General features: G+C 47.2%; 2 protein-coding genes across 2 annotated transcripts in view; both read right to left on the reverse strand.

Annotated features, from left to right (window-relative positions):
• Positions 1-412: 412 nt before the first annotated feature.
• Positions 413-3,136, reverse strand: LOC142302779 (E3 ubiquitin/ISG15 ligase TRIM25-like). Its single transcript, XM_075343888.1, has one exon. The coding sequence runs from the start codon at positions 3,127-3,129 to the stop codon at positions 1,531-1,533; it is 1,599 nt and encodes a 532-aa protein (XP_075200003.1). The 5' UTR covers positions 3,130-3,136; the 3' UTR covers positions 413-1,530.
• A 6,947-nt stretch (positions 3,137-10,083) lies between these two features.
• The window catches only part of CREB3L2 (cAMP responsive element binding protein 3 like 2), a 44,717-nt gene continuing 28,790 nt past the window's right edge, over positions 10,084-26,010 (reverse strand). The window contains exons 2-12 of the mRNA XM_075343889.1: positions 24,440-24,656; positions 21,774-21,952; positions 20,418-20,505; positions 20,153-20,340; positions 15,043-15,189; positions 14,679-14,737; positions 14,312-14,380; positions 14,051-14,150; positions 12,617-12,746; positions 12,318-12,531; positions 10,084-11,422 (exon numbers count right to left, since the gene is read on the reverse strand). Coding sequence (XP_075200004.1) covers positions 11,347-11,422; positions 12,318-12,531; positions 12,617-12,746; positions 14,051-14,150; positions 14,312-14,380; positions 14,679-14,737; positions 15,043-15,189; positions 20,153-20,340; positions 20,418-20,505; positions 21,774-21,952; positions 24,440-24,656 — 1,467 coding nt within the window. The 3' untranslated portion in view covers positions 10,084-11,346. The remainder of the gene's footprint in view (positions 11,423-12,317; positions 12,532-12,616; positions 12,747-14,050; positions 14,151-14,311; positions 14,381-14,678; positions 14,738-15,042; positions 15,190-20,152; positions 20,341-20,417; positions 20,506-21,773; positions 21,953-24,439; positions 24,657-26,010) is intronic.

The raw sequence follows: 26,010 nt of genomic DNA on the forward strand, positions 1-26,010 counted from the left end.
ATCCAATTTTCTCAGATGTGGAGTAGATATAGAATTTTTGTTTTCTATCTACTCCATTCTGTCAGTCTGTGAACATCAGACCGCACTTGGATATCATCCGAATGTGGTCCCATTTTTATCATGAGCCCATTGATTTGCACTGCTGAGTGCGACTCGATTTATAGAGACAACTCAGGTATGCTGCATTTTTTTCTCCTTCGAGCAAAAAAACCAATTGGATATGTGCACCTAGTCTAAGGGAGAGTAGTTCACAGGAGATCATTGATCTGTGTGATCTTGCCATAAGCACTGCTGCCTTAGGCCAGAGTCAGACTTGCGAGTTAATCGCGCGAGTCTCGTATCGGCATCACCCGGCACGGCCTCTCACTCTCCTCACAGGAGCGGGTCGGCTGTATGTATTTCTATGCAGCTGAGACGCTCCTGTCTGGAGAGTGTGAGGCCGTGCCGGGTGATGCCGATGAGAGACTCGGCGAGTCACTCGCAAGTGTGACTCCGGTCTTATGGAAATTTTCACCTGTAGCCCTGCCTTCTTATTCACCCACCAAATTATTTTTTTTTTTATCAACAATTTCTGGTTGGATTTCTTACATTGTGATGGTTTCACACAGTTAAATGCTCCAAACATGTTATACTAAAGTGAAAAGGCAAGAAAAATTGACTGATGTTTATAGGAGCTTCCAACCAGGTAAGATCAAGATCCAGCAAATAAAAAACTTAAAAACCTGATCTTTTTGTCTTTAGCGGAGATAACGGCTTTCTCCCCTATGCCCATTGAAAACACGTGGACTCGTTAGAGACAGCCATTAGAGTTGAGCGAGTACCTAACTATTCGTACTCTCTGTACTCATAACGAGTACTGTGTAATTCATTCTGAATCGCGTGTGCAATGCAAGTCAATGGGGAAAAACCTCATAAAGGAGTAACCCGAATGCAGTACTATTAACGGGACTCTGTAACCGCGGAAAACCTGTGCATTTATCTGGATTTTCTAGATAAATCCTCACGTTTTAGCAAGCACAGACACTCCCCATGTTATCCTATGGGACATGGGGAGTGTGTGTCCATGCTGCAGTATGTACAGCTGCGGAATATGCTGCGGATGTCCCGCAGCCCCACATAACTGCATGTCAATTATTCCTGCGGAAATCCCGGCCCTCCATTATGGAGATAGAGGCCGGGACTTCCGCAGGTAAGTCGCACAAATGTCCGCAGGTTTACCACAGCTGATCCCCGGAATCCGCAACTATGGGTAGCTGCGGATTCCGGGATCAGCTGCGGGAAACCTGCGGCCATACCTGCGGATATATCTGCGGGTACAGAGTTCCGTGGGCACATAGCCTTAGTGCGAATAGCAAGTAATACGGCAGTCGGGTTTACTCGTTACATTACGAGAATCCCCCATTCATTTGCAATGTACATGCTATTCGGAACAAATAAGCGAGTATTAGTCAGTACTCGTTAGGAGTATAGCAAGTACGAATAGTTAAGTACTCGCTCAACTCTAACAGCCATCTCATGTATACAACCAGCTTAACGGTCTCCTCCTAATATCTTTACAGAACCATCCCATACACATAATGCAGCATGAAGGGGCTCGGAGAAGGCGGCAGTGAAGGTGTGTAAGTGTCTGATGGGGTTACACAGCTCATAAAAGGACAACTGCCCGGCCCCATAATCCAGATGTATCCTAAATCTGTCACTGGATATATTGTCAGGTAACCGGATCACTTTTTTGTTATGTATCGCTGAACACTGATTATTAAACCATGTCCTCCTCCTCAAACTCCAGGACTTGTTATTATTTCCGATATATGACTGGCCTCCCCTCCTGTCTATACTGGGATAACACATCCCCACACTCCAACTTCCTGATCTACTGCTCTCCACATCCCAGTAATGTCGCCCTGTGATAAATGTCTCACGGCTTATCACCTGATTATAATCCTGGAATCTTTTAGCTGTTTCTGGATAATTTTGGTTCTCTTGCATCTTCGTTGCAGTTAGCATGTCGTCTGATATAAGGACATTACTAGCAGCGGTCTTTACATCCAGTGATATGTCTGCAGGACCCTCCACATTTATCTTGCTCCTTAAACCTGTTATTACCTCACATAATGTTTGTAAAGTGTCTGAAATCACAGTCACATCCAGGTCCTCACCCTCATGGAGTTGTTTATCATGTCCCCCTGTGTCCTCATCACCTCCCTCCTCCTCAGGATCACACAAGTCCCCGGTGTCTGGTTCCTGTAAGACGGTCAGTGGATCAGTCATGTTACACAGCTCCTCAATGTGCCTCATCTTCCTGGACAGCTCGTCCTTCTTTATCTCCAGCTGCTGGATCAAAACTGAGAATGAGAGTGACTCTTCCTTTTCCCGCCTGGAGATCTCACTCAGGACCTTCTTCTCCAGGTCGTCCAGCCATCTCCTGATGTCTGTACACAGGGCAGTGACTCTCTCGGTTTCTCCAGCCGCTTTTTCTTGAGCTTTTCTCCAGCGCTCCTCCAGACGCCGGACTCTTTTCTCAGTCTCCTCTCGGTTTGTGGTTAGTTTCTGGAGAACATTTTTCAGTTTCTCCTTTGTTTTCTCAGAGGCCTCATGCAGCATCTCCACCCGGTGTCCTCTATGTTCTCCGGCCAAACTGCAGGACACACAGATACAAGCAGTGTCCTCAGTGCAGTAATATTCCAGGATCTTCTTATGGACAGGACATTTCCTTTTCTCCAGAGAAGTGCTGGGATCAGATAAGACGTGTTCTGATGATTTGCTGTGAACCCTCAGGTGGTTTTCACAGAGGGAAGCTTCACACAGCAGACAGGATCTAACAGCAGGTACAGGAGAGTGAATGCAGTAAGTGCAGCAGATCCCGGTGATCTTCTCTTGACTTGGCTCACAATGAAGAAAATTCCTCACAATGTTACTTAGCGTAAAGTTCCTCATCAGCGCCGGCCGCTCCAAAAACCGTTCCCGGCAGTCTGGACAAAAATAAACTCCAGATTCGTCCTGTATATCTAGTGCCTGATCTATACAGGCTCGGCAGAAGTTGTGTCCACATCTCAGCATTACAGGATCTGTATAAGTGCTCAGACAGATGCTGCAGTCCAGCTCGTCTCTCAGATCTGCAGACGCCATGGCTGACACCGGAAGAGAAACAAAAGCAGAGCTCTGATGCTCAGAAACCAAAGGGCGGGATCACTGTGTGTCTGTGGGGAGGGCTGAACAGCACAAGATCACTCACAATTAACCTGTTAATGGACACTTGGTATAAACCTCTAGTGTGCTGTATAGTTTGTGTTGACACAGACAGCTCGATTGTTATGTCTAGAAATCAATCTTAAAGGAACAGCAAGAGTGTTTAGTAGTAAACAAGAGAAACCCCAACATAAAAGGTACTTACCACCCTCATGAACATATGATGCGTGATGCTGGAACACAGATGAATTTCTGACACACAATTGACCTGTGTATTTGGTGATTTTTTTTTTTTACCTCAGTATTTGTAAGCCAAGGCCAGGAGTGGGTGAACTAATGCAGACGTGGTGCACATATTTCTATTAGGCTAAGGCCACATGTTCATTTAGCATCCGATGCGAGAGCTGCGAGCATGGTCCGAGTGTCATGCGACTGTGATCCAATCCTGCAATCAGATCACAGCTGCGGAGGAGAAGGAGGGACTAATCTCCCTATGTCCTCCATTATCAGATGATTAATATATCGCACTGCACTTTGGTGTAATGCGAGTGCAGTGCGATGTTTCTCTCGCACCCATAGTGAAAACACATGCTGCCATTGTTTTCTCGGTCTGATTAGGGCTGGAAAAAACCTCACATCGGAGCGAACCCATAGCGTAACATTGGTCTGAGTGGAATTATTTGAATTCCACTTGCTCCGTTTTACTCGCCATGTGTCCTTTAGTGATGGGCAGTCCGGCTCTTTTTGGTGATCCGGTTCCTATGGCTCCGTTCACCAAAAAGAGCCGGCTCTTTCAGCTCGTACTTCTCAGCTCCTTATTAAATATGTGTTCACCCCAGGTGAACACATATTTAAGATTATAGAAACGCTGCCAAAGCCCCGCCCACCCTCGGCTAAGCCCCGCCCACTTACAAACGGCCAATTAGATTGCTGAGTAGGCGGAGTTTAGCCACGGGTGGGCGGGGTTTTAACCACGAAAACAGCCGTTTAGATATTTCAGCGGCTCACACTGGTGATCCGGCTCCTGTCGTTCACAGCAGGGAGCCGGATCTTTGTGTCGGATCGTTTGCGACCGACACATCACTAGTGTCCTTACCCTTATACTTTTCCTCTGGCTGTTCCATTCTTGGTTTTAGCTTCCAAATGCTGAGGTAAAAAAATCACCAAATACTGAATGTGTGCCTGTGGCCAAGCTCTCGGGTCAATTGAATCTTAGGCCACGTGCACATGATGAGTATTTGGTGAGTTTTTTACCTCAGTATTTATAAGTCAAAACCAGGAGTTGAGCAATCAAAGGAAAAGTATACTAGAAACACATGCACCACGTCTGCATGTTTTACCCACTCCTGGATTTGGCTCACAAATACTAAGTAGGGATGAGCAGAACCGTGGGTGTTTGGGTTCACCGGGTTCCACCACACTTGAGTTAACAATTTGGTTTGGTTCTCGAACTTGACCCTGGATCTCATACAAGTCAATGGAGACCCAAACTTCTGTGCTATAAAATGGTCACAGTAACGTCACAAAAAATGCTTCTAAGGCTACATGCGCACGCTGCATCTTTTTGTGTTCACAAACTGCAGCCAAAACTGCACCTTGTCAGAGAGCCTGGAAATGTCACAAAAATGCTGGTAATTGTAGGTGCGGTTTTGCTGCGTTTTTGGTGCGTTTTTCACAACATGCGTTTTTGTGACAAATGTTGACAAACACGCAGGAAGAATGAAAATGCTGTATTTTTTTTTGTCACAAACGATTGACAAATAAAACGCTGACAAACTGCAATGTGCGCATAGAAAATCTGACTTCTCATAGACTTTGGGAAGTCAAATGTCAGAAAGTTCTGACAGCAAAACTGCAGCCAAAAACGCACCAAAAACGCAGCAAAAAAAGCAGTGTGCGCATGTAGCCTAAAGGGGCCTTTAGTCTCACCTGGTCAGCCCTTAAGGTCATGTCACACACGACAGCGGCGACGACGTTGCTGCTAAGTCACCATTTTCTGTGGCGTAGCAGCGACCTTGCTAGCGATGTTGCTGTGTGTGACATCCAGCAACAACCTGGCCCCTGCTGTGAGGTCGCCGGTTGTTGCTGAATGTCCTGTATCATTTTTTCGTCGTTGCTCTCCCACTGTGAAGCGCACATCGCTGTGTGTGACAGCGAGAGAGCAACAAACTGAATGTGCAGGGAGCAGGAAGTCGGCTTCTGCGGACGCTGGTAACCAAGGTAAATATCGGGTAACCAAGCAAAGGCTTTGCTCGGTTACCCGATATTTACCTTCATTATCAGCTACTTGAAGCCGGCTCCCTGCACACGTAGCCAAGGTACACATCGGGTAACTATAAGCAAAGCGGTTTGCTTATTAACCCGATGTGTACCCTGGCTACGAGTGCAGGGATCCAGCACTAAACGGTGTGCGCTGGTAACCAAGCAAAGCACTTTGCTTGGTTACCCGATATTTACCTTAGTTACCAAGTGCAGCATCGCTTCCACGCGTCGCTGCTGGCTGGGGTCTGGTCACTGGTTGCTGGTGAGATCTGCCTGTTTGACAGCTCACCAGCGACCATGTAACGACGCAGCAACGATCCTGATAAGGTCAGATCGTTGTCGTGATCGCTGCTGCGTCGCTACGTGTGACCTAGGCTTTAGTCAAACCGGCTGATACCATCACTTTGATGGAAGGGCAAACCTGATTATCTTGGAAGAGTATCAGGACATTTACAAATTAAGCTATCCTTTGTGGCCTGAGGAATAAAGCTGGTTGTTGGACAATGGTAGGGCCTTCGCCATTTATGACCAGTCCAGGGATAATATGACCTTCTCTAAATGATCCCTGAATCTGTAATTCATTTGGACCTAAGAGCGCCATCTTCAGGAGAGAGTTGTCAGCAGCAGGAATGTGCATGTTTCTGAAAAGCTAAGTGACCTGACTGGATGGTACTGTTACTGATGAGCAGAGCGATGCTGCCACCTGCTGGTTGTATTAAGAACCTTCATGTGTGACGGGATGCTATGTTACTGCCCTCTGCCGGCAAGAATAAAATTTATATATTTTTACCTCTTTGGTTGAGCGAATAAAATCACTATGAAATAATGACAATATTAAGACGCACGATCACTTGGATTTTCACACCAGCCCAGAAGCCTCCGTTGTGTGTAGGTGACGCACCAATAACAGTTCACGGGTTCAGTCTCGTATCCAGGACGCATGCCTAAATATACAATATAACAAAGCAACATTTTTTTTTTTTGTGAGTCAGTAGTTGGGGGGGTCAATGTTGGGGCCATCACACTTATGATGTCCCCACAGACCTCCTCACAACTGTATTGGGGATTGTGGGGTCCATCATACAGTGTATGGGGGGACTGTGATGTTCATAATACTGTATGTGAGGGGCAGTGGAATTTATTATACTGTTTGTGGGGTCCATCATACTGTTTGGGAGGGTAACTGGGAACATCATACTGTGCATGGGAAGCTGTGAAATTCATTATACTGTGTGGGGATGTGGATTCCTATCATACTGTGCATACTGTATGTGAGGGGCTTTGGAATTTATTATATTCTCTGTGGGGTGCATAATTCTGTGTGGAGCTATGAGGTCCATCATACTATGTGTGGAAGGGAATGTGGAGTCCATCACACCGTGTGTGAGGTCCATCATACTGTGTGTGATGGGGATGTGAAATCGATCATATGATCTGTGGAATTCATGATACTTTGTGTGTGGGGGGGATGTAGAGTCCATTATACTGTTTGTGGGGGTGACTGGGGACATCATACTCTGCATGTGGAGCTGTGTGGTCCATCATACTGTGTTGCAGGGGGCTGTGGACTTCATTACACTGTCTGTGTGGTCCATCATACTGTTTGGGTGGGTGACTAGGGATATCATTCTGTGCATGGGAAGCTGTGGGGGCCATCATACTGTGTGTGGGGGGCTGTGCGTACCATCATATTGGGGGATGAGGAATTCATTATACAGTACTGTCTGTGGGGATCATTATACTGTGTGTGTGTGTGTGTGGGGGGGGATGTGAAGTCCACTATACTGTTTTTAGGGGTGACTGAGGACATCATACTGCGCCTGCAGAGCTGTTGGGTCAATTACACTGTGTGTGGGGGCTGTGGAGTTCATTACACTGTCTGTGTGGTCCATCATACTATGTGTGGGATCCATCATACTGTTTGGGGGGAGGGGGTGACTAGGGACATTATACTGTGCATGGGAAGCTGTGGGTGCCGTCATATTGTGTAAGAGGGAGTGTGTGGAATTCATTATACTGTCTTTGGGGTGCATCTTATTGTGTGTGGAGTAACTGGGGACACCATAGTGTACATGGAAAGCTGTGGGGGCCATCATACTGTGTATGGGCTGTAAAATTCATTATACTGCCTGTTGGGTCCATCATATTGTGTCTGGGGGAATGTGGAGTACATCATACTGTGTGTGAGGGGCTGTAGAATTCATTATACTTCCTGTGGAGCTCATTATACATTGTGTATGGGGGAATGTGGAGTCCATCATACTGTGTGTGGGGGTGACTGGGGACATCATACTGTGTGTGGGGGGCTGTGGAGTTTATTACAGTGTCTGTGTGGTCCATCATACTATGTGTGGGGGAATATGGAGTCCATCATACTATGTGGGGGGGTGACTGGGGACATCATACTGTGTGTGAGAGGAGCTGTTGATCAAGGTACTTGGGCTGAAAAACTGGATCAATAGGGTTTAAAACTCTGTTAAGAAGCAAATCATATAGCTTTGATAGCTGTTACCGATAATACATGTTACAATAAGCCCTATAGATACATGTATTAGCAGTAACAGCGAGTCATCAACATCCGAGATCAGACCACTGTTTTCGCCCTTAGGCTGCTTTCACACATCCGTTTTTTGCCGTCCGGCACAATCCAGCCAAAAAACTGATGCAATGGATCCGACGAAAAAATTGATCCGTTACATTTTTTTTCCATGCGTTCCGTTTTTTTGACGGATCCGTTGTGCTACTGAGCATGCGCAGTTCAAAAAACCGGATGAGTCATTGGATTCAGTCATATGCCGGATGATGAAGAATCCGGCGCCCATCGGCTTTAATTGTAACTCACGCCGCCATACAGTTTTTCGCCGGAGACAAAAAACGTTGCAATCAGCGTTCCATCCGGCCTCCGGATCAGCTATTTACGCCGGATTCGGCAAAAGCTGGATGCAACGCAAGGCCATGCGGCACAATCCGGCGCGAATATAAGTCTATGGGGGAAAGAATGGATCCGGTGGCAACACACGCCGGATCCGTTCTTTCCGGTTTTTACCAGATTGTGCCACACGACAAAAAACGGATGTGTGAAAGCAGCCATAGACTCACTCCCGTAGGCCGGTTTCACATCTCAGGTATTTTGCCGAAAGCCAGATCCGGCATAAATTCAGTACAGTTACATTCATTTACAATGGAAACGCGACACCGTGCGGACACAGGCTTCATGCACAACCGCATGTGTCCGCTTGGTGTCGCGCTTCCATTGTAAATGAATGTAACTGTATTGCATTTGTGCCGGATCTGGCCTCCGGCAAAATACCGGAGATGTGATGAAACCGACCTTAGGCTGACCGGCTGATACCATCACTTTGATGCAAGGGCAGACCTGATTATCGTGGAATAGTATCTGAACATTTACATATTAAGTTATCCTGTCTCCTGAGGAACAAAGCTGGGTGTTGGACAAAGGTAGGGCCTTGGCCATTTATGACCAGTCCACGAATTACATGACCTTCTAAATGACCCTTGAATCTTTAGTTCATTGTGGACCTAAGAGCGCCATCTTCAGGAGAGAGTCGTCATCAGCAGGAATGTGCATGTTGCTGGAGAACTAAGTGACCTGACTGGATGACACTATTATGTGGTAATACATAATGGTAACCCAGCTCCTCCAGCTTCAGTAACAACCTGGAATGTCGTGCTGCCGGGATTTTGACCTCATCAGAATTTTACTCTGTGTGTGAATTGGTATTTAATAAAGTGCAATTTGGGATCCGGCTCTTTTTGGTGAGAAGAGCCAAATGATCCAGATCACGATGAGCAAGAAGAGGCATCAACTAGAAGAGCGATGCTGCCACCTGCTGGCTCTATAAAGAACCTTCTTGGGCGACGAGATGCTGTTAGTCCTCTGTCGGCAAGAATAAAATATAAATTTTTTTTAATTTCCTCCTTTGTGGAGTTACAGTAATAAAATCACTGATCACGTGGATTTTCACACCGGTCCAGAAGCCTCTTTTGTGTGTAGTTGACGCCCCAATAAAATTTCACGGGTTCGGTCACATATTCGAGACACATGTCCAAATCGAATATATAAAGTTGAGTGTATGTATGTATGTGTGTGTGTCCGCTAAAGGAATCCGCACCGTCTCATTTACAATCACAAAATTTTGCACAGACACTTCATGTGACCCAGGGAACGTTGTAGACTATGTTTTGACAGGAAAATGTAACCCCGCGCTTTACAGTTACTCTCCAAAAAAACATGCCTCTATTAAAGTAAATGGAGCCTGGAACTATTGGTTTTAATAGCAACTGATTGGTTGCAATAGGAACAAAAGACATTGTTAGTATAAGAAGCTTATGTGTGAGGTAATATGATGTCGGTGGGGAGACTGAAAGAGACAGACACAGACACAGGGCTGACAAGGAAAGAAACAGACAGACGGGTAAAGAGATAGAGACGGACTGATACAAAGACAGACAGAAAGAGAAATAGACAGGCAAGGAAAGAGACAGACAGAGAGACAGACAGCGACAAACAAACAGAGACTGGGAGAGCGACAGAAAGTTACTATCCCGGGCAATGACCGGGTACTACAGCTAGTATACAATATAATGAAGCACCATTTTTTTTATATGCTGCTACTTTTTATTCAGTTTTTCCATTTTATAAAAAATTATTATTATACCAAAAAAAACAAACAAACAAAAAAAAAAAAAAGCATAAAACAAAACGAGGAACAGAAATGTACCCCTGCCCCAACTCTTATGCCATGTGCAAGACGCCAGCTACTTCGTCTGTACCAAAGATTGAATATTGAGAAGCCAAAACGGATCGCGGCTGGCCGGCGGATGAAGAGCGACTGAGGCTTTTTCCACTATGGCCCCACTAACATCCTCCACTGGATACTGTGACTGCCGGGGCAATTAGTCAGCAAGGTAGAAGTAGCCAATAGACACCTGATTGTTATAGGGGGGCAGAGAAGACCCCCAATACCAGATATTACTATTAATAATATATCAGGAAGTGAATGGAAACTTCTGGATGAATCACCGATCTCAGGATTTGCAAAGAATCATTGGATCTATGAGGGGTTAGGATTAGGGTCCTCACTCATATGACATGGGGGGCACTGTTCATTTCAGGTGGGCATCCTTTTGGTTTCCTTCACCACGAACGTTCAAGTTGGAGTTGCGCATGTGCCGGCGTCCCACAGAATACGGGGGGGGAATTAATCATCACTTGTCGGAGGTGGTGGCGGGAGGAGGGCAAATAAAACTAATAAATACTATTTACAACAGCAGGAGGGACAGCTTTGTGGCAGTAGGGCGAGTGCTGGAAACCGTGTCAGAAAGCAACACAATCCCGAGCAGCGGAGAGGACAGCGATGAGGGCTGTGGGCAAAGAGCTCGGAATATATCCCAGTATATAAGGCACTGGCGGATACAGGGATATGGGAATCAAAGGCAGTTAATTGGATGAATGGAACTAGAAATCCCAGCCAGACTCTTAATGGCAGTGCCTCGATTATAACAGTGATTTCTGGGGTGGAATGTAATCTTTTCTATCCTGGATTGTAAGGGTTAACAATCTCATTATATAAATATAAAGTCCAGAGGTGGCGATGGAGGGCGGAGGAGGTTTTCCGCCACATCTCAGTTCTGTGATTCATCGTTCTCCCGCGGACTCGTTATCAGACGTGCAGGAAGTTTAGAAGGGAGGGGGCGTCCATTAGGGTCTCGTTTTGCTTTTATCATCCGCCAGTGTCAAGTCTAAAGTCCCGGCCTCCACCGCCTGACAGGAGAGGCGTAAAGTCCGAGGGGCCGGCTCGGTGCGGGAACTTGAGGGGTGGCTGCGTCATTTGGAAGAAGCAGGAGGGGAAGAGGAGGAGAGGGGAGCGGATATTAGGACGTCGTGTTTACTCTTCTGTCCAATTCTATTATTTTTGTCATTTCATTTTGGCCAAAATCCGAATGATACCTGAAAAAGTAGAAATCAAATGATCAGCACCCAAAAAATATATCAGCCCCCCTATATCCACTCCCCCACGAGTCTGCTGAATCTGATACATCGAGTGCCCCTTACTTCTGCTGTATGATCCCCTCCAATCAGCTGCACATCGTACCCCTCTGTACAGAACATCTCACATACCACGCCCCTGTTGTGTACCCCCGTGTGCCGCCATTGTGTGCCCCCCGATATACTGCAGCCCCAAGTGAGACACCCATCCTCCGCGCCCCAAGCGAGACGCCATCCTCTCCGCGCCCCAAGAGAGACGCCATCCTCCGCGCGCCCCAAGTGAGACGCCATCCTTCGTGCCCCAAGTGAGACGCCATCCTCCGCGCGCCCCAAGTGAGACGCCATCCTCCGTGCCCCAAGTGAGACACCATCCTCTCCGCGCCCCAAGTGAGACGCCCATCCTCCGCGCGCCCCAAGTGAGACGCCATCCTCCGCGCGCCCCAAGTGAGACGCCCATCCTCCGCGCGCCCCAAGTGAGACGCCATCCTCCGTGCCCCAAGTGAGACGCCATCCTCCGCGCGCCCCAAGTGAGACGCCATCCTCCGTGCCCCAAGTGAGACACCATCCTCTCCGCGCCCCAAGTGAGACGCCCATCCTCCGCGCGCCCCAAGTGAGACGCCATCCTCCGCGCGCCCCAAGTGAGACGCCCATCCTCCGCGCGCCCCAAGTGAGACGCCCATCCTCCGCGCGCCCCAAGTGAGACGCCATCCTCCGTGCCCCAAGTGAGACGCCATCCTCCGCGCGCCCCAAGTGAGACGCCCATCCTCCGCGCGCCCCAAGTGAGACGCCATCCTCCGCGCCCCAAGTGAGACGCCATCCTCTTCGCCCCAGTGAGACGCCCATCCTCCGTGCTCACCTGTGTTGTAGTGCCGGCTCCCGGCTGCTGTCATTAGACACTGTGTATCGTGTCTCCTGCGACAGGCGGAGTTCCTCCAGGGCGGCTGTGTGATGCTGAGAGATGATTTCTTTGCTCCTCTCCCAGGAGTCTGGAGAATCCACTGTGACTGCGGAGCTGTATAATTCTTCCCAGCTGTGCTGCTCCTCGAAGGAGAGGATGTTTCTAGACCTCACTAAGAGATAATCATTCATGGTCACCGACTGCTGCAGGAATAACGGAGACGTCACCGCAGGCCACACACGGAAAACAAGACTCACCAATAGAGGCTGCATACGACTCCTGCGCTGAATGCATGCTGGGTTCTGGTAATGTCTTGGTGGCTGATGGGTAACGATCAAAGGTCTGTGTGAAACTGCCCAAAATGACTGCAAAGCACAAAACGACCACCTGAGGGCGTACAAAATTATAGAAATGGTCAGGAAAGGGAACAGTGAGTGCAGCTCTAGAGTATAATACAGGAGGTAACTCAGGATCAGTAATGTAATGTATATACAAAGTGACTGCACCAGCAGAATAGTGAGTGCAGCTCTGGAGTATAATACAGGAGGTAACTCAGGATCAGTAATGTATGTATGCAGCTCTGGATGATAATACAGGATAAATACTGTAGGTACTTGGTGACTCCATTAACAGAATAATGAGTGCAGCTCTGGAGTATAATAAAGGATATAACTCAGGATCAGTATAGGATAAGTAATGTAAGTACACAGTGACTGCACTAGCAGAATAGTGAGTGCAGCTCTGGAGGATAATACAGGATAAGTACTATATGTACACAGTGACTGCACCAGCAGAATAGTGAGTGTAGCTCTGGAGAATAATAAAGGATGTAACTCAGGATCAGGATAGGATCAGTAATGTATGTACACAGTAGCTGCACCAGCAGAATAGTGAGTGCAGCTCTGGAGGATAATACAGGATTAATACTGTATGTACCCAGTGACTGCACCAGCAGAATAGTGAGTGCAGCTCTGGAGTATAATACAGGATATAACTCAGGATCAGTAATGTAATGTATGTACATAGTGACTGCACCAGTAGAATAGTGAGTGCAGCTCTGGAGGGTAATACAGGATGTAACCTAGGATCAGTAATGTTTGAATGCAGTGACTGCACCAGCAGAATAGTGAGTGCAGCTCTGGAGTATAATACAGGAGGTAACTCAGGATCAGTAATGTATGTATGTACACAGTGACTGCACCAGCAGAATAGTGAGTGCAGCTCTGGAGGATGATACAGCATAGGCCATCAATATTATAGTCCCTCATGTTTCTCTAGAAGTGCCCCTCCCTGTTGGCTGTATTTCCCCGCACTCCAGTGTTGGCTTCCATTGTCTTCACTGGTCAGTAGATGATAATGGACATATAACAATCCGCGGGGCTCTGGAGCCGCTGAATCCCGCGTCTCGGACTGATCTAGTTACGTTATAATTAGAATGATCCAGATAAGCAATGTAATGGAAACCGTGGTCCGGGGAGGGAGACTGTCAGCAAACGAATGGTTAGAGACACCTGTGCTCTTCCAGGAATCGTCAGCCATTTATCGGTGAGCAGGAACCACAACAGTGGGGACTCTCCGGCACGGCGGTATCCAAACTAAAGGCACTAGTGTCGCCCCCTTGTGAGATTCTCCCCCCTCTGTTCACAATCCACAAAATAGTGACAAATGCTAAAACTAACATTGGGACTCACCATGAGGCAGGTGCTGGTTTGGGTGCTGGCGGCTGTATATGAGCGGGACACCTTGCCGGCCACCATTGCCTGCAGACGCTGGAGCTGTTGTAAGAGGGTCCTGAGGAATAAAACGCAACGTGAAGGCCGAGTTCAGCAGATCCCCTGTACATCAGGGGCTGGAGCCCCCAAAATAATGCACGAGAATAGTGACGTCTGCACAGATCAGCTCGTACACAAGGGGGCGACATACAGGGGAACATTTTGGCTCAATAGTCTCACCTGTTGGTGGTTTCTAAGACCTCCACCTTCTTGCGCAGGTCGCCGTTTTCTGAGGAGCAGTTCTCAACCCTATCAGAGAATAAAGGAAGAGGGTGAGGGATCGGGTAATAATTAAAGACCAGCTCACTAAAAATGGGAACATGGAGGACCCCCCATTACAGCCCCTATAACAGGGGGTTATTTCCAGGCTTTTCTGGACTATCAGGACATGTTGTGATGCGTAGACAGTGGATTTATTGCTCGGGGGGCTCAGAAAGTTACACTTTCACAGCTTAGTTCTGAGAAAGTGAGACCCTCCCCACCCCGGAATAATGGACAGATACTACAGGGAGAGCCAAGCCTCCTAGGACTGGGGACGCGTACTCACCTTTTCTCCAGACTGTCCATATATTCTTTCTTTTTTCTGCGACTTTCCTGGGCAGAGATCTGAAAAGACAAGAAGTGTGAATACATTACTGCCCCAGTTATTGGGGGACACGCCGGCTGCCATAATGGGGCGAATCTAGCAATCTGGGGCAAGGTTTGTGACAGAAGGGATAAGATTCGGTGCTTTCTTAGTAGTATTTAATATCGCATTCTTTAAAGGTCTTTCCCGGTTTCACACAAGCTCTTCCCCACCACCAACCCCTCCCCCGCTGTTCCCGGGGTCCGTTTCAGTCTGCAGCGCCGACGACACAGTGGGCCCATGCTCCTTCCATATATGCCCCATTACTCTGCCTCAAATCCTGTACCTTGTTCTTTATCTTCCTGCGGATTTTCTTCAGCGCCTTCTCTTCGGCCTTGGTGAGCGGCAGTTTGGTGGGGATGGGGTATCCTTCTGCCACTAGGGTTCTTTTCTCTTCTTCCGTGAGAATGAGGGGTCCGGTGCCCTGCAGCTTCTGCGAGTGACATATCACGTGAACACTAAGGATAGGCCATCATACTAAAATACTGAGTGCAGTACCTACTCATTACCTGTAGGGGGCAGTGCATGACTATTACTACACTGAGGTGTATGGGAACAGTCTGTATGAAGACCGGTGTTATCTACATTCGCAGGTCTTCAGAGGAGACTTTGGACTTCATAACCATCGCCCCACACTCTCCACTATATATATTTATGTGTGTGTATATATACACACACACATATATTATATATATATATATATATATATATTAATTAATAATAATAATCCACAGTGCTTTAAGATACATTGGCAATACTGCCCCCATTGGGGTTCACAATCTAAAGTCCCTATCAGTATGTCTTTTGGAGTGTGGGAGGAAACCCACGCAAACACGGGGAGAACATACAAACTCCTTGCAGATGGTGTCCTTGGTGGGATTTGAACCCAGGACCCCAGTGCTGCAAGACTGCAGTGCTAACCACTGAGCCACCGTGCCGCCCACATATAATTAATATATATATATATATATATATATGATTTTTACACACAAACCCAGAGGCAGATTAAATATATATGTATAAAAAATGATAATATATATTATAATTTTTTATATATTTTTATACATATATATTTAATCTGCCTCTGGGTTTGTGTGTAAAAATTATATATATATATATATATATATATATATATATATATATATATATATATATATATATATATATATATATATATATATATATATATATATATATATATATATATATATACATACATACATACATACATACATACATACATACATATATATGTATATATATATACATATACACATATATATTATATATATATATATATATATATATATATATATATATATATATATATATATACACACACACACACACACAGACACACACACTGTATATATACATAAAGACACACACACAAAATTTGTATAATATATTATATAAGGGAAATTGGAGATAATTTCACACAGAACTCTACAAATGGTCCGGACAGAATTATTGTCCCCCTCAGATTAATATTTACCCTTTGGGATAAATCCCTGCAATCAGTCGCTTCCTATAACCGTCCACAAGCTTCTTACTCCTCTCACCTGGAATCTTGGACTCTTCTTTATAATCTGCTCCAGGTCTCTCATACAGTGCCTACAAGTAGTATTCAACCCCCTGCAGATTTAGCAGGTTTACACATTCGGAAATAACTTGGCATTGTGACATTTGGACTGTAGATCAGCCTGGAAGTGTGAAATGCAGCAAATAGAATGTTATTTCTCTTTTTATTTTTTATTTTTAAATTGTGAAAAGTTTATTCAGAGGGTCATTTATTATTCAACCCCTCAAACCACCAGAATTCTGTTTGGTTCCCCTAAAGTATTAAGAAGTATTTCAGGCACAAAGAACAATGAGCTTCACATGTTTGGATTAATTATCTCTTTTTCCAGCCTTTTCTGACTAATTAAGACCCTCCCCAAACTTGTGAACAGCACTCATACATGGTCAACATGGGAAAGACAAAAGGAGCATTCCAAGGCCATCAGAGACAAGATCGTGGAGGGTCACAAGGCTGGCAAGGGGTACAAAACCCTTTCCAAGGAGTTGGGCCTACCTGTCTCCACTGTTGGCAGCATCATCCGGAAGTGGAAGGCTTATGGAACTACTGTTAGCCTTCCACGGCCTGGACAGCCTTTGAAAGTTTCCACCCCTGCCGAGGCCAGGCTTGTCCGAAGAGTCAATGCTAACCCAAGGACAACAAGGAAGGAGCTCCGGGAAGATCTCATGGCAGTGGGTACATTGGTTTCAGTCAATACCATAAGTAATGTACTCCACCGCAATGGTCTCCGTTCCAGACGAGCCCGTAAGGTACCTTTACTTTCAAAGTGTCATGTCAAGGCTCGTCTACAGTTTGCTCATGATCACTTGGAGGACTCTGAGACACACTGGTTCAAGGTTCTCTGGTCTGATGAGACCAAGATCGACATCTTTGGTGCCAACCACACACGTGACGTTTGGAGACTGGATGGCACTGCATACGACCCCAAGAATACCATCCCTGCAGTCAGGCATGGTGGTGGCAGCATCATGCTGTGGGGCTGTTTCTCAGCCAAGGGGCCTGGCCATCTGGTCCGCATCCATGGGAAGATGGATAGCACGGCCTACCTGGAGATTTTGGCCAAGAACCTCCGCTCCTCCATCAAGGATCTTAAGATGGGTCGTCATTTCATCTTCCAACAAGACAACGACCCAAAGCACACAGCCAAGAAAACCAAGGCCTGGTTCAAGAGGGAAAAAATCAAGGTGTTGCAGTGGCCTAGTCAGTCTCCTGACATTAACCCAATTGAAAACTTGTGGAAGGAGCTCAAGATTAAAGTCCACATGAGACACCCAAAGAACCTAGATAACTTGGAGAAGATCTGCATGGAGGAGTGGGCCAAGATAACTCCAGAGACCTGTGCCGGCCTGATCAGGTCTTATAAAAGACGATTATTAGCTGTAATTGCAAACAAGGGTTATTCCACAAAATATTAAACCTAGGGGTTGAATAATAATTGACCCACACTTTTATGTTGAAAATTTATTAAAATTTAACTGAGCAACATAACTTGTTGGTTTGTAAGATTTATGCATCTGTTAATAAATCCTGCTCTTGCTTGAAGTTTGCAGGCTCTAACTTATTTGCATCTTATCAAACCTGCTAAATCTGCAGGGGATGGAATACTACTTGTAGGCACTGTATGTGAAGGAGTCTTCTCTTCTCCGAACAGTAATCTTAAGATCTCTCCACAGGTGTCAATGGGATTTAGATCTGGACTCATTGCTGCCACTTCAGATCGCTCCAGCGCTTTGTTTCCATCCATTTCTGGGGCTTCTTGAGGTGTCTGGGATCAGTGTCCTGCTGGAAGACCCATGATCTAGGATGCACACCAGCTTTCTGACACTGGGGTCTACATTGCCACCCAAAATCCTTTGTTAATCTTCAGATTTCATGATGTCTTCCACACAGTAAAGGCATCCAGCACCAGAGGCAGCAAAACAACCTTAAAACATCTCTGACCTCCACCATACCTGACTGTAGGTGCTGTGTTCTTTTCTTTGTAGGCCTCATTCTGTTTTTAGTAAACAGTAGAATGATGCGCTTTACCAGAAAGCTCCTTCTTGGTCTCATCTGTCCACAAGAGGCTTTCCCAGAAGGATTTTAGTTACCTACATTTTGGCAAACTGCAATCCAGGTTTTTATGTTTCTGTGTCAGCAGTGGGGTCCTCCTGGGTCTCCTCCATAGCATTTTATTTCATTCAGATGTGGACGGACAATTTGCGCCGACACTGCTCCCCCCGATACTACAGGACAGCTTGAATTTCTTTGGATCCTGATTTGGGGCTTATCCACCATCTGGACTATCATGCGTTACAATTTTTATCAGTTTTTCTCTGCCGTCCATGTCCAGTAAGATTAGCTACAGCGCCATGGGTTGTAAACTTCTTTATTATGTTGCACACCCTGGACAAAGGAACATCAAGATCTCTGAAGATGGATTTGTAACCTTGAGATTGATGATATTTTCAAAAATTTTGGTTCTCGCGTCCTCAGACAGTTCTCTTCTCCCCTTTCTGTTCTCCATGCTTATTGTGACACACAATGGAAAGACTGAGTAAACGTCTCCCCTTTTTATCTGGTTTCAGGTGTGATTTCCATATTGCCCACTCCTGTTACTTGCCACAGGTGAGTTTGAATGAGAAACACATGCTTGAAACAAAGTTATTTACCCACAATTTTAGAAAGGCGACAACAATTTTGTCTGGTTCATTATTGGAGTTTTGTGTGAAATTATGTCCTTTTTGACTTTTTTTTTTCTCTCAGTTTTTTTATGTTCCAATACACACAAAAGGAAATAAAAAGAATAGTCTCGGAGAAATACTTCTGGAACAATTTCAAGGATGCCAACACTTTTGACCAGGAGTCCTGTGCGTGGCCTCTGTAGATTGGATTTGTTTTTCTAACACATCCGACAGATTCCTGTATACCAGAAATCCCAACAATACTTACATCACACAAAACCTGACCTACCAGGAACACCCCGCAAGACCCTAAATATACTGGGAACAACCTACAAGACCTGCTGTATACCGGGAAGACCCTACAAGACCTGCCGTATACCGGGAAGACCCTACAAGACCTGCCGTATACCGGAAACACCTCACAAGATCTGCTGTATACCGGGAACACCCCACAAGACCTGAGGTGTACAGGGAACACCCCACAAGACATGCCGCATACCATGAACACCCTACAAGACCTGCCGTATACTGGGAACACCTGACAAGATATGCGGTGTACAGGGAAAACCCCACAAGACCTGCCATATACTGGACACACCGCACAAGGCCTGCCGTATACTAGGAAAACCCAAAAAGACCTGCCGTATACTGGGAACACCCTACAAGACCTGCTGTATACCGGGAACACCCAACAAGACCTGCGGTGTACAGGAAACACCCAACAAGACATGCCGTATACCGGGAACACCTGACAAGACATGCGGTGTACAGGGAATACCCCCACAAGACCTGCCCTATACCAGGAACACCCCACAAGGCCTGACGTATACTGTGCACACCCCACAAGGCCTGCCGTATACCGGGAACACCCTACAAGGCCTGCTGTATACTGGGAACACCCTAAAAGATCTGCCGTATACCGGGAACACCGTACAAGACCTTCCCTATACCGGGAACACCCTTCAAGGCATGCCATATACCGGGAACACCCAACAAGACATGCCATTTACCGGGAACACCCTACACGACCTGCTGTATTCGGGAACACCCTACAAGACCGGCGGTTCTGGAGAGGCTCTGACCCAGTCTAACTGATACTCAGTGAAAACCTCAGCACAGCTACATCTGTAGCTCCGGCCTCACATTGGACTTACATGGGGAGCAGTCAGGAGAGGAGAATTGGAGAGCGCTGATGGACTGCGAGCTGCGCCTTTGCTCCCGGACTGTGACTGCACAGGGCTGGAGGGTGGAAGGGATCGGCAGGGGCTTTGACCTCCTTCAGAATCACTTCCATGGCTGCTGGGGGGAGTTGGGGGAAGCTGTAGACTATCAGATGAGCCGGCTGCAGGAAGGAGGAAAATGTCACTAACGTAAAAGGACAGAACCTGCATCAGCGAGGAGACATGGAGAGGAGGTCACCTTCTTTAGGACACAGGTTCAGGAACTGATCCACCTCATGGGGCTCCAGCTTAATCTGTGGCAAGGACTTCGGGCTCAGAGGCTTGTGCTGCAATGATATAATTGGACAGATATTAGGACTGGAAGCAAAGATCAGCCATCAGGCCGGCCACTATGGACACAACCTACAGCCATTCAGAGATTAGATTCCATTTTCTGATGCTGAGGTTCTGGATAAGGGGATATTAGGAGTATCGCCATTATTTATATACATCCAACAGATAACATTTTGTGAATGCATTGTAACCACCAAGCATATTGTGCTTTATAGGTGGACTGTAACCACCAAGTACTTTATACGTGAACTGTAACTAGCAAGCATATAATGGCTTCTAGGTGAACTGTAACCACAAATCATATTGTGCCTTCTATGTGACCTGTAACCATTAAACATATTGTGCTTTCTATGTCGACAGTAACGACCAAGCATATTGTATTTTCTATGTGAACTGTAACCACCAACAGATTATACCTTTGTACATGAATTGTAACCCAAGCAAATTGGGCTTTATGTGGACTGTAACCACCAAGCATATTGTGCTTTATGTGGACTGTAACCACCAAGCATATTGTGCTTTCTATGTGGACTGTAACCACCAAGCATATTGTGCTTTATAGGTGGACTGTAACCACCAAGCATATTGTGCTTTATAGGTGGACTATAACCACCAACAGATTATACCTTTGTACATGAATTGTAACCCAAGCAAATTGGGCTTTATGTGGACTGTAACCACCAAGCATATTGTGCTTTATGTGGACTGTAACCACCAAGCATATTGTGCTTTATGTGGACTGTAACCACCAAGCATATTGTGCTTTCTATGTGGACTGTAACCACCAAGCATATTGTGCTTTCTATGTGGACTGTAACCACCGAGCATATTGTGCTTTCTATGTGAACTGTAACCACCAAGCATATTGTGCTTTCTATGTGAACTGTAACCACCGAGCATATTGTGCTTTCTATGTGAACTGTAACCACCAAGCATTGTGATTTATAGGTGGACTGTAACCACCAAGCATTGTGATTTATAGGTGGACTGTAACCACCAAGCATAGTGCTTTATAGGTGGACTGTAACCACCAGGAATATTGTGCTATGTGAAATGTAACCACCAAGCATATTGTGATTTGTAGGTGGACTGTAACCACTAAGCATACTGCACTACTGTAATATACAGTCATTGTTCTATCAGAACTTTCTATGATTGTTTCTTTGATGAGGAACCCGCAAACCTCCTTTGGTTGAACTATCCTTCATTTTACAGGTACGTCAGGCAGATTAAGGATGTCAGTCGGTGGCAGGACACGTACCAGATCTGGCTCTGGCAGTTGTGGCAGTGCTTCCACCTCCAGGGGTATAGTCACCGTCGTGTTGGTGGTCAGGGTAAGAGATGGCGCCAAGCCTGGGTTTTCTTCAGCAGGGACTTCCATCTTTATTTTGGTAGGAGTAAGCTGCCCTCCAAGACACCAGTCCTCACCTGTGAGGTCTCCTGCAGAGGGACAGATATACTATTAGAGGAGGAACGACACAATGCAAAGTTCCGAAAAGCAGATAAGCGTTTTATACAATAGATTTCACATCCTCATTTTTGAATAATGGGGCGATATTGTGAAATTCTGAAACGTGACACATTTCTGGCTGACCCACATACTCTCACAAGCCTCCAGTGCTACAGGACAAAGCAGCGGGGACTGTCAGCCATCCAGCAATAATAATATATAATAATTAATAATAATAATTTTATTCATTTATATAGCGCTGTTAATTCCACAGTGCTTTACATACATTGGTAACACTGTCCCCATTGGGGCTCACAATCTAGAGTCCCTATCAGTATGTCTTTGGAGTGTGGGAGGAAACCGGAGTACCCGGAGGAAACCCACGCAAACACGGGGAGAACATACAAACTCCTTGCAGATAGTGTCCTTGGTGGGATTTGAACCCAGGACCCCAGCGCTGCAAGGCTGTAGTGCTAACCACTGAGCCACCGTGCCCCCCCAGCAAGGAAGGAATTAGACATTTGCTGGGTGCAGATTGACGTCAGCCGGGGAACAGGACACCTTATGGCTTCCGGGTGTCAAGACTTTAACCCTTGCCTGGACCTTGAATGCCTACGCTGCCTATAAAGTTGACTGGGACCAGTAACACTATACACACTGCACTGGAGGAAGCAATGAAAGTGTCAGGTTATCCAAGCAATAAAAGACCAGTTACACCTGTAAGTTCCTCCTGTCACCGACTGACAAGCCGGCCGCCTTCACCCCAGGTAAATAATACCTGACTTTTCTTTTTCACTTGCAAACACCAGGGCGGGTTACATTTTCCAGTCACGCTCACTGTAAAAAATATTTTTGTTCTACTTGGGAAGAAGGCCCTGCTCAAGTTTTTGATTTTTGGTTGCCTCACAAGAGCCTATTGGACTCGTTTTCCACCCAAAGCCTGTTCCAGTCACAGGTTTTGTACCCTAGACCCGTGATGTCAGGGGTCATCAAGGCCCCATGCCAACGGGAAACCAAATCGAGGCCCCCGTCCAGTCGGAAGCCAAAATCGAGGCCCCCGTCCAGTCGGAAGCCAAAATCGAGGCCCCCGTCCAGTCGGAAGCCAAAATCGAGGCCCCCGTCCAGTCGGAAGCCAAAATCGAGGCCCCCGTCCAGTCTGAAGCCAAAATCGAGGCCCCCGTCCAGTCGGAAGCCAAAATCGAGGCCCCCGTCCAGTCGGAAGCCAAATCGAGGCCCCCGTCCAGTCGGAAGCCAAATCGAGGCCCCCGTCCAGTCGGAAGCCAAATCGAGGCCCCCGTCCAGTCGGAAGCCAAATCGAGGCCCCCGTCCAGTCGGAAGCCAAATCGAGGCCCCCGTCCAGTCGGAAGCCAAATCGAGGCCCCCGTCCAGTCGGAAGCCAAATCGAGGCCCCCGTCCAGTCGGAAGCCAAATCGAGGCCCCCGTCCAGTCGGAAGCCAAATCGAGGCCCCCGTCCAGTCGGAAGCCAAATCGAGGCCCCCGTCCAGTCGGAAGCCAAATCGAGGCCCCCGTCCAGTCGGAAGCCAAATCGAGGCCCCCGTCCAGTCGGAAGCCAAATCGAGGCCCCCGTCCAGTCGGAAGCCAAATCGAGGCCCCCGTCCAGTCGGAAGCCAAATCGAGGCCCCCGTCCAGTCGGAAGCCAAATCGAGGCCCCCGTCCAGTCGGAAGCCAAATCGAGGCCCCCGTCCAGTCGGAAGCCAAATCGAGGCCCCCGTCCAGTCGGAAGCCAAATCGAGGCCCCCGTCCAGTCGGAAGCCAAATCGAGGCCCCCGTCCAGTCGGAAGCCAAATCGAGGCCCCCGTCCAGTCGGAAGCCAAATCGAGGCCCCCGTCCAGTCGGAAGCCAAATCGAGGCCCCCGTCCAGTCGGAAGCCAAATCGAGGCCCCATCCAGTCGGAAGCCAAATCAAGGCCTGTCCTGTAGTAAACCATCAAGCCTAAGGCTTGTACCAAGAATGGCACCATAGTTCCGACTCATGCCAATGGGAGCCATCGAGGCCCGTCCAGTCGTAAGCCAAACTGAAGCCCGACCCGCCCGAAGCCATCGAAGCCTGTGCCATCAGCAGTAATCGAGACCAAGGCCTTGGACTAATTGACCAAAGGGCTGTCCTGCAGGGTTGATAGCATCCAAAGCTCATCCCGTCTGAATAATTGGCTCAAGGCCCCTTCTGCAGAATCAATAGAACCCAAAATCTGCCCCCACTGGAATAAGCGTGTCCATGGTCCACTGAAATTATTGAACCCAAAGCCCATCCTGTCTGAGTAATTTGGCTTAAGGCCCTTCCTACAAGATTAATAGCTCCCAAGGCTCGTTCAGACGGAATAATTGTGTCTAAGGCCCGTCCCGATAATGGCACCACAGTCCCGCCTCATTGTACTCCGCACTCAGAGCCAGCTGGACTCCTCAGGAATCTATATTCCTATTACAACACCCCCCAATACACAAAGCCGCCATTTATACCATCACTGAAGTTGTCATCTGAAGACCCGTGAGTGAAGGGCGACTGCGGGCGTGAATCCCCACACAGGGAGTAACTATGTTCCGCTTTTATCATCGGTGAGGGAGAGCTGGGATTCTCCACTTCCATCATTTCATATTTCTCCGTCAGGAATGGGTCTCCGATGAGTTGTCCGAGGGCGTCTAACAGGGCGGTGTCATCGAGGAGCTCCGAGAAGGGCTGGAAAAAGCAAAATAAAACACGGATTGTTACTAAAATAACAAACATAACGGCACCATCAGCACAAGGGACACAACCGACCCATCTTAACTGATCGGTTTCTGCCATCGAACAATCAACTGGGTTTATGGGTGACAGTATAGGGGGAAGGTGGAGGGTTATAAACGGCCAACAATAAGTCAGCCCGGACCCCCCGCCCCACCAGGGCCACAGCAGCACAGTGTAAACAGGACGAGTCCAGGTGAGTAATGCTATAAATTACATTACTTCACCCCGGCGAGGGTGGAAGGTCCACAGTGACAAAAAGTGGGGTAAAAATGCCTTTTTTGCTTCAGTGCCCCCATGATAACACTTATTGTCTTGGGATCAGTATAGGGTTAGATCACCATTCATCAACCCTACTAAGGATGTGGACATTGATGCGGATGGTGATTTGGGACAGGTAGACAGATTTCCCCTCATTGGCATTAAAGTGACAACTTTTGATGCAGATGACACCCGCTCCCTTTGTTGTTGGGTTTTTCTTCCTGGAGTTTCCCTTTAAGTCCTCTGAGTCACACAGAGGAAACGTCTATTTCCAGCAGCCGGCACAGCCCGACTTCCTGAAAGGGAAATATCTTGGATAGACATAAAGCAGAATATTTGGGGGACCCAAAATATCCGTCATTTTGGTGGTCACCCAGCTTTCCTGGTATCAGATGTATAACGTACACGACTGACAGTCCGCAGTGACGCCGAGCAGGACAGGACGCCACCCCACCTCCCTCAATGTACACAGCAGTCCCCTATGGACGTCCCTATACAAAAGCACATTGTGTGTACACAGGAGTGTGAACCCGTCATGAACCGGCCGCCCATCAGTGTGAAAAGCCTCAGCAAACACACTTGTACATACTGTACGGGGCACAGACGGCTCCCACCGCCCCTCCCCGGGTGTGAGACGCTCATTCTACTGAACAGGACTGAATGTGACAACCCAGAGCCTTGTACAATACAGGTAATATGCCGTGAGGATATCAATAGGGCGCAGGCGAGGGCCAACTCCACCGAAACGTCCAGGAGGCTCCAGGAAAAAGGGGAGACAACTCTCCTTGTGCTCTGCGCCCTTTCTAAAATGTGTAGTTTGTGTATTGTGTGTCTTTAGGGGTCTGATCTAGAATCCATTATGGGGGTCTGGTGTGGAATCCATGTGGGGGTCTAGTTCTGTATTAGTTTAGGGGGCCTGGTCTGGGGGCCCAAATTAGTTTAGGGGCCTGGCCTGGTGTCCATATTAGTATAGGGGCCTGGTCTGGGGTCCATATAAATTTAAGAGGACTGGTCAGGAGCCTGTATTAGTTTAGAGGGCCAGGTCTAG

This window comes from Anomaloglossus baeobatrachus, chromosome 4 (assembly GCF_048569485.1).
Source record: "Anomaloglossus baeobatrachus isolate aAnoBae1 chromosome 4, aAnoBae1.hap1, whole genome shotgun sequence".
NCBI lineage: Eukaryota > Metazoa > Chordata > Amphibia > Anura > Aromobatidae > Anomaloglossus > Anomaloglossus baeobatrachus.